Genomic DNA, 9104 nt, shown 5'->3' with positions numbered 1-9104 from the left:
ACATCAAAGTTTACAAAAAACTGCATAATTTATTAATTAACTAGTGCTCGGAAACTTGAAATCTTTGTTAAATTAAAGTTTAATTCTTTCACTACACTTGTATGTTAAAGTTTTAAAACTCGGGTCACGCGTTTGGACACAAATACTCAACATCATTGTACAGATAACTAAACGGTACCGTATTTCTTAAACTTCCATAAAATGTATTAATGAGGAAAACAGCTTTTCCTGCAAATCCTGTAAAACCTAAAAACCTTGAAGCATCGGGAACGCAGCTTCTATTCATAAAATTCACATATGTACATACACTTCATCTTCCAACTCCAAGGGATCCGACGAATCTCGCAATTCCCTCCTTGCTTTAGCCAACTCTACTAATCTATTAGCTTCCACATCATCTTCCTCATCACTAAACCATATTTCAACTGTGTCCATTTTTCTAATTTTATAATAAAAGCAATTATTTTAAAAATGATGTAAATGAAACATTAAAGAAACAAATGTAAACAAACAAGCAGCTGTTTACAATTCCGTCAACCATTCACAATAGTACACATTTTTATCGATCAAGTTACACAATAGCAAAATAAAAGATGATCGACTCGATCGACAAATTTCTATTCTACTGCCAGTCGACACTCGCAATAGGGGCCTTTATGTTAAAACGGGACGAATTCCTCTGGTAAACTCACTCGCTACATTTCACTCGCTACAGACTCAATCGCTACATTTCAGCGTGTTGTCCCTTATAAATTTGCGTTCATTAAAATTGTAAAAATCGAGAAATGGTAGCGGTTTGCGGAATGCGCCAACTTTGCTCGTGCATAGTGCGTTCACACGATTGAACATCACACCATGTTGTTGTACATGTGTGATCGTGTAGTCCGCTGTAATCTTTGAACTCTACGATTAATCGATCTTCAATTTAATTCAAATAGTTTTCTCTATATTAAAATAAAAAATTAAAATCGGTGTTTGAAGTTCTGTTTGTCCATGTTGATCCGTAAAGCTTTTGGCTATCCCTACATCCTTAATTCTTAACTTAGTTTTGTTAAGTATTAAACTTATTATTGCAAGTGAAAATCGCATTGATTGTTAGTATTGAAGTGAACTCCAACATAGTCTGTACCGCAAATATTTGCAAACTTCCGGGTTTTTCTAGAGGAGTTTAATATTTTATTCTGCTTGATTTTTTGGTAAGACAAACTTAAATTCTAAAATAAATTGTATCTTCATATCCGAGCGTAAACGAGAATTTTTTGGCTATTTGTACAATGGTTTTCTGTTGTTGGTGTGGGAGAGGGGGGAGATGGGGTGTGAAATCAAAAACCCAACCCATTGGAAATAGCACAGTTCAAACTTAAGGAAAAGTCATCCCTCGCTATTTATAGTATTTTTGGAACAAATGCAAATCAAAAAAATATATGGGAATCGATAGAGATATCATAGAGACGAACATAACGATACTTTTTTTTTGCAGAAAAAACTCCCAAGAGATCAAAAGTCAAAGTTAAAAACAGCATTTTTCGAAATCGAAGTTTCTCAAAATCCCATGGTTAGATTTTAAAACTTTGGGAAATGTTTAGTTATTTGTACAACGATTTTGTTGGTTGGGCGGAGGGGAGGGGGCCCGCTCTAAAAGAAATAGGATGAACCGCGCTTTATGAAAAGCCATCGCTTTCCCTCCCTTACTTTTGTCTACAAGTGTGTGTAAAAGTTTTTCGATTCGGTGCACAAACTACTAAACCGGACCCACAACTTTTGTTGTCATTTCATAGGAACTTTGATTTTCTTTAATTTGATATTTTACAGGAAAAGCTGTTTTCGCCTTCAATAAACCTTATATGAACGTGGCGTACGGGAACAGCTTCCTTTAAAACCTGCAAATCCTGGAGTACGGGAACAGGCTAATACTTTACAGTGTGGCGACGAATAACTGTTATACCGGCTTTTATTTTTTTTTTGCAAAATAGAAGGGTTCTCTATAGATTTTGCGAAGAAAGTATTTTATAGTTAATTTTGTACATATTTTACTTCAATTTTATTAATTAGTTTTAAAATTTGAATTCTTATATGTATTTGCCAGCAGTGTAAACGTTCGGAGATATTGTAGGTGAATTTTTTCTCAGACTTTGTATATAAAAAAAGGAAAAAATAAAAACTGTAAAGGGTTGTTCAAATTAAGGACCGTCCTAGAAACCAGTTCCGAGTCTATTCGATTACTGAGTATGAGGTCTTATATTGGAAAAAATGGAGAGTACCTATAAAGCACTCAAAATGGAGGAAATTAGCCTTTGGTTCAGAAGATACGGAATAAATTAAGCGGCGCAGACGCAGACTTCTCTCAAAGTGTTTAGTGTAAAGGTTACAATTTAAAAACAAATTGATAAAATCAAAGTACAATCTGTAAAAAATTATAAATAACGTATCTACTCTCTTCGCAACATCTATTATTTTTCTAAAAAAATTGGGTATAAAACTATCCACATTACAGCATAAATTACATCTTTTCGATTAAATTACTCCACATAAATGAAGCAAGTTCACATTTTCTTTCATAATTTCTATAGCACGTGTACGTACGAGTGTGTGGTTTGTACTTGATTTCAAAAAAGCAAATCGTTGCATACCTTTAGGCATTTCTTCAAATGGGGGCTAAAATAAATGAAAAGAGGAGCACAATATTAAACACAAAAATATGTATTCGTTCTTGAGAAATTTTGATTTAAAAAATTTTTTAATTTGCGCTTTGAGCTTTGACGACTCTTGTAGTTGTTGTTTTCGCCAAAGCATGCCTCAATGATCTCTATCGATCTCCTTAAATATTTTTTTTTTAATTTGAGAGTCTGAGCTATTCAGTATTTATGCCGTATTTTTTGTGCAGAACATCTTCCCCCGTTGGCTTTCTTCAGCCACTCGTCGAAAAAAATAACCTTCCTCAGTACAACTCCAGCCATGCTGATTACAATATTACTGTGCGGAATTTCTTTTCGGGTTGGCTCCCTTTGGCCGCGCTTCAAAAAAATAACCCCTATGAGTCGAACTACAGCAGCGCCATCCACAGTATTTTCGCGCAGAACTCTCATCGAAATTAAAAAAGTGCATATTTCAAATCGAATTTATAATAAATAATTATTATTAGTTGGCGGCCGCTGTGGTGTAGTGGTTAGCAGTGCGCGCTACCACTCCGCAGTGCCTGGGTTCAAACCCTGCTCAAAGTAACATTGCAAAAAAATATAGAAAAAATGTTTTTTCTTAAAAGCGGTCTCCCCTCGGCAGGCAATGGCAAACCGCCGAGTGTATTTCTGCTATGAAAACCAGCTTCTCATAAAAATACAATCGCCGTTCGGAGTCGGCGTAAAACTGTAGGTCCCTCCCTTTTGTGTAATAACATCAACGCACGCCACAAATCGGAGGAGAAGCTCGGCCAAACACTAACATATGGTAAGCGTCTAATCTATTATTATTAATAAATTATTGCTCGGAAATTTTAAATCTATATTTTGAATTAAAGTTTAATATCTTGACGTGTATGTTAAAATGTTTTTATTCGGGTGGCCTTTTTGGACACAACCCATAATCTTGTACAAATAATACGTTGTTTACGTGAGGCGATTTTACAGGCAAATTTTAGTTGAAAGCAACAATCGCCTAGTGTGAACCGCGTTTCTACTAATCGTTTTGAATGAAGTCTTTTCGATTCAGCACGATTATGAGAACTGGGGGGACAAAGTTTGGCCATGGACGTCGATAAAGGTTTTTGGAGAAAGTATAACGGTACATTTATTTTTGTGGCAAATGAAAACTGTAGGACTTACCAAGGCTCAAATATCACATTAAGCATTTTTTTAAAATCCAAATATGTATCTCGAAAACGAAAGCCCGGATTTCAATTGGAAATATGAATGCCTTTAATACGATATACAAATGCTTAATATGTTTTGTAAAGTTTTACCAAAAATCGAATTTATGGAAAAAATAGAAACAATTAAAAAAAAAATTATGTTACGGTTTGTTTCATATTTAGAACGTATTTTACTTAAATGGACAGAAATAACTCCCAAAAAAATTTTTCATAAAGCGGCGTCAATCCTCTTTCGTTTAGGGGGGAAGATCATAATAATATATATATATGTATATACATACATACCAAATTAAGGGTAATAACTCGGACTTTCTATATAACCAACCAAAATCACATTGAGTCCATATTGGAAGGGGTTGAAATTCACTCGCAGGTGAATTGCAGAACCTGCCTGAACGCAAATTTTTTAGCATTAATACTGCAATTTTTAAACAAAGGTATTTTTGGTATTTGGTAAATTGGTTATGCGGTAACATACACTAAAAAAAAAAATTAATCCGAATTGATAATCTCCTCCTTTTTTTGAAGTCAGTTAAAAAAACATTTGAAAAACATATATCCATCACATGAAAGACAAATTAATTATTTTTATTTTGGCAACACTCGTTTTCCAATCGGTTATCTAGTTGTGAGATATCAATATTTCGAAATATCCAAAAATTTCACTTAACCTCAATTTAAATGTCAATTTATTTGTTTGATATCGTTTATACATTAGTACATTAAGATTAAATCTTTTATTGCACAATAAAGAAAAATAAAAAATTAAAAAAATTAAAACATTAAGAACCTATAAGTATATAAAGTATTATACAAAGTTCTTCTAATTTTTTGCTGCTGGAGGACTCCAGCTTTCCGATGGCATGTTCAAAATTTGTCGACCCGGTTATCGTAATCACCCCTTTGATTTGACTTAAGGCCTCTAAAATAGTCTGTAAAATCGCCTCATGTAAACACGGTATCACCGAACCGTACCCGTGTAAATAAATGACATTACAATTACTTATACATATACATATATCTTCAATACACTGTTAACCATCGTTTTAATAGCACCAGCGCATTAATAGCACAACAACAACAAGGCGAAATACATAACGACTTTATCTAAAAAAGCAATTTTGAATACGAGTTGCAATGGCTACAAAGTGTACACGTCAACTACTCTCCGATGTGAATAGCTGTGACCTGCCTGATTTCATTAAGAATCTAGTTAACAAAATATGCGACTTCTACGATGAGCAGGATTATATAGATGTAACATTTAAGTTGTCTAACCCCATTGCTATGTAAGTTTTCAACTTACTTATGCATGTAAAAAATATTTATTTGATTTCCATTTTTACAGGATTCCAGCACATCGCTTGATACTGTCAGCAGCAAGTCCTTACTTCAACGATCTTTTCAAAAGCGAAAATGGCCTAGCTCCTGTTATCGAATTGAACGACATAGATAGTGACACCTTTGAGCGTCTTATGACATTTTGCTACACCGGCAAAACGCTAATAACCATCGAAAATGTGGACGTAATGCTGAAGGCAGCAATGGTTTTGCAATTACGTGATGCGGTTCTCAGTTGCGTTGATTATATTTTGGAGCATATAACTGAGTTTACACTTAAGCGGGCTTATGACTTAGAGCGTGAAACTCAGTGTATACAACTGTATGAGAAACTCTCAAAATATGAAATAGAGAATTTTATCGAGGTAAACGTTTTGGGTTGGCCTGTCTTATATTATGTTCATATTAACTTCTTATTTTTCTAGGTGAGTCAGAGCGCTGAGTTTTTAAATTTCAGTACTGAGAAGTTACAAGCAATCATAGAGGCTGATAATTTGAATGTGAGTTGTGAGCAAGACGCCTTCCGTGCGATAAAACGATGGTATGAGTACGATGCCTCTGCACGTCAAAAAGAACTGCCAGTTCTAATCGATTGCTTACGTCTTACGCAACTCGACGTATGCTTTTTAATGGAGAACGTTCAACCATTGCCAGGATGTGAAGTGTTGGCATTAAGAGCAATATCGTGGATAAGTGCGCCATCAACACGTTCGAAAGTATCGTTAAAATTTTCAGCAGCACGAGAAAATGTGTGCAAAAAAACGGAGGAAACGGAGGAAACGGAGGAAACGGAGGAAACGGAGGAAACGGTATTGTTAGCGGTGCAAGTATCGGTAAGTTCAAGCAACTAGTTATTAAAAAATTTCGGAGCTTAGCTCAACGGTTACCGTTGCTGACTTTAAGCACCGATGGTGGTCTTTCGATCCCTGTTGAAGTCTAGAAAAAAAATTTTATGAGATGTTGTGATTTCCGAAAAAGCAGATATGTTGCTATAACTTCTACCACTTGGATTTGGTTGCTTTTTAAATTTCGACTAAAAACAAATAGTAGCATAGTTTTAGATCTATATAGATATTTCCACTGGTGAAACCAAATTGGAAACAACGGTCACCATGTTTAGACCACACATCTACAGCCCGCGATAAAAGATAGCACATCAAAAATTTTACCAGTTTTGACTACTTTTCTTTTGCTTTTTTTAAGGTTCATTAATTTTTTATTAAAGTTAAAACAAAAACCAAATAAGTCCAAATTTCAATCTTTGTGCAAGAAAAAATATATTAAAAATTCCACAAGCTTTTCATCCCAATTCCAAGTATTTGAATTCGAATTTCTAAACTAATTTTTGGTATGCAGTTTTACAGCTTATTAAAATCTAGTATAATAAAGATAAGATAAAGATAGTTTGGAGTTACTAAAAATCGCATTGATTTTTGATAATTATTTTTTCTGACGGTGTTATGCGCTTTTATCCGTATAAAAATTACTTTGTATGGAAGAAAATGCGTGATAGCGTCAGCAAGAAAATAATCAAAAATCAACGCGATTTTTTAGCCACTTCAAACATGCACTTTATTATACTCGAATTTTATGAGCTATAAAACTGCATGCCAAAAATTATTCTAGAAATTAAAATTAAAATGCCTGGAATTGGGATGAAAAGTTTGTGGAATTTTAATCATTTTTTTTACAAAGTCTAAAAATTGGATTCTTATGGTATTTGTTGGCGTTGGTGATATACTTTTATTTAAAAATAATAAACATTAAACAAACAAAAGATAAATAGTCAAAAATGTTCAAAATGTTGAGGTGCTATCGTTTTGTTGCGGGCAATATTCATATTAACGAGGGGTTTCTAATGTAACACAATACTGCATTTAATAAAACTTAACTCCGTTCAATTTATGCTAATATTTAAACTAGAATAGTTGGAATTTAAAGTGTTGTATTACTCAGGCTCACTAATGATTATGCTCTTGATGTTTATTCATTTGTGTTTAAACCTAAATATTTTCTTAAAACATAACCATGCGATCAATTCTCCTTCTATGAAAAATTCAAACCGGGTGAAAGTTTTTTTTGCCTTTATCATTTTGAGCGATTGTCAATCATTAAAGGCTTTTCCATTATATGCAGCAAGAAATTAGCCCTGTTCGCGTACGCACTAACCAGTAAAATCCAGTAGTAATTTTACTGATTTTTAATGGATGGAGTTTTCGTACGTAAAAACTTGCAAGAAACTAGCAAAAGAGGGGAAATTGAGAGAGCCAAAATGAAAGCTGAACTTGCAAGTTTTACTCGATTTTTACTGGATAAATTTTTGACTAGTAACTATTTGCTAGTAAGAAAAATAGCTGATGGCATGATGCTTAATGAAATTCACATTACCAAAATAATTGTTTGTGGTGCTTTTAGAGTTGCAATTGACAAAATAAACCTATTTTTCTTAGAAAATTGCGTCGGAAAATAACAAATTAATTAGCTGTTCATAAAACTTGCAACTTCTTGCTGGTTTTGCGTTTTCGTACTTTCTTGCATATTTCTCTCATTGGGAGTAAATATTGGCTTACTCTCCGAAATTTGGTTACTGGCAAGTTACTGGATATTTTTTGCTGAAGAATACGAGCGCTTGAATATCAGCTTTTGGAACGTTCGCCAAACTTAGCAGCACAAACGCTGATTACTGGGCCTTGCAAAGGATGGTTCAATGCTTAGAGAAGCAAACAAATTTACCAAGAAAGAAAGTTGCCACAATTTTTATTTTTTCCAATTTAAATTTTTTATTTTCTGTATTTCACATGGCACGCTTTGATTTAGACGACAAAATCAGAACAGTTTTTGACACTTTCGATACCAGAAGCAACAACAAAATACACGCAAATGTTGTTTTTGCTCTAAGGGTACTACCTGTTTAATATACCTTGAGTAAAACCGTTCGCTCAACTCGACGGCCATCAGTTATTTTTTGCAGTTTGTCGACTTTATAAATTTGAAATTTTCAAGGCAATTCAAATGCCAAATAAAAGTAAAACAGAAAATAAATAGATAAAAATATTAAATTTTGCTTTTATTGGAGACTGAAAGTGCGAATGCATGTGTGAGATTGAAAATTTGAAAACTTTTTTTAATGTTATACTATGGCTGCGTTTCTTTATACATTCCGGATAATCCCATTTCACAGGAACGTTCTAAAGAATAAATAAACAAAAAAGCTTATTCCAAACGTTCAGAATGAATAAAGAAATGCAGCCTATGTCTCCATTGAGAGATTTATCCATTAAGATTTAATAAATCCAGTTGCTAAATCACAACCGTCTCCATTACCACAACGAGATATGTTTGACGTTCATATTTTTAAATATTTGACGTTTGCTTATATATGATTTTATAAATACAGTTGCGGGCATTGATATACAGACAGAAAAAAGGAAGGTACCAAGCGGTTGGTTATTGGCTTCTTATTCGTGGTAAATATGTATGTATAATATATAGTTTGGAAAGTGTAAAGAATGGTACCATATTCCGAATCATTTTCCCGAATTTAAGAAAAATTATCAAAACGGTAAAAAACATTTGCGGAAAGAAAAATTTTTGTAGAACTCTCTTATTCATAGGAGGGAACCGAAAATCCAATCGTGGGCCTTTGGCATATCATGAATACGAACTGAGTTCTAGAGGATGTTCGGTGTAATGTTATCGAAGCAGAACCATTACCGAAATTTATAAATTTTTTGTCGCAGCGCGTAAATGACTTATAGAAAGCGGAGAAGACTCTGCATGATATTACTATAAAACATTTCTTCTAAATTTTTAGTTTTTAAAATAATATTTTCTTAATTTATTACAACCAAAGTTATGTAAATATGTATTACTAATTTTCCTCCCAAACTAACAAAAA

At 33.5% G+C, this 9104-nt stretch overlaps 1 protein-coding gene across 1 annotated transcript in view; it reads left to right on the top strand.

Moving 5' to 3' along the window:
• Window positions 1-665: 665 nt before the first annotated feature.
• Window positions 666-9104, top strand: part of LOC108367843 (kelch-like protein 4) — a gene marked incomplete at its 3' end in the record, with an annotated part of 20479 nt that continues 12040 nt past the window's right edge. The window contains exons 1-4 of the mRNA XM_017622541.1: window positions 666-1196; window positions 4919-5154; window positions 5214-5571; window positions 5632-6020. Coding sequence (XP_017478030.1) covers window positions 5003-5154; window positions 5214-5571; window positions 5632-6020 — 899 coding nt within the window. The remainder of the gene's footprint in view (window positions 1197-4918; window positions 5155-5213; window positions 5572-5631; window positions 6021-9104) is intronic.

Source organism: Rhagoletis zephyria, unplaced genomic scaffold, assembly GCF_001687245.7.
Source record: "Rhagoletis zephyria isolate East Lansing unplaced genomic scaffold, Rhagoletis_zephyria_1.1 Rzeph_scaffold_02829, whole genome shotgun sequence".
Classification (NCBI taxonomy): Eukaryota; Metazoa; Arthropoda; class Insecta; order Diptera; family Tephritidae; genus Rhagoletis; species Rhagoletis zephyria.
This window is presented reverse-complemented; position numbering and strand designations above follow the sequence as displayed.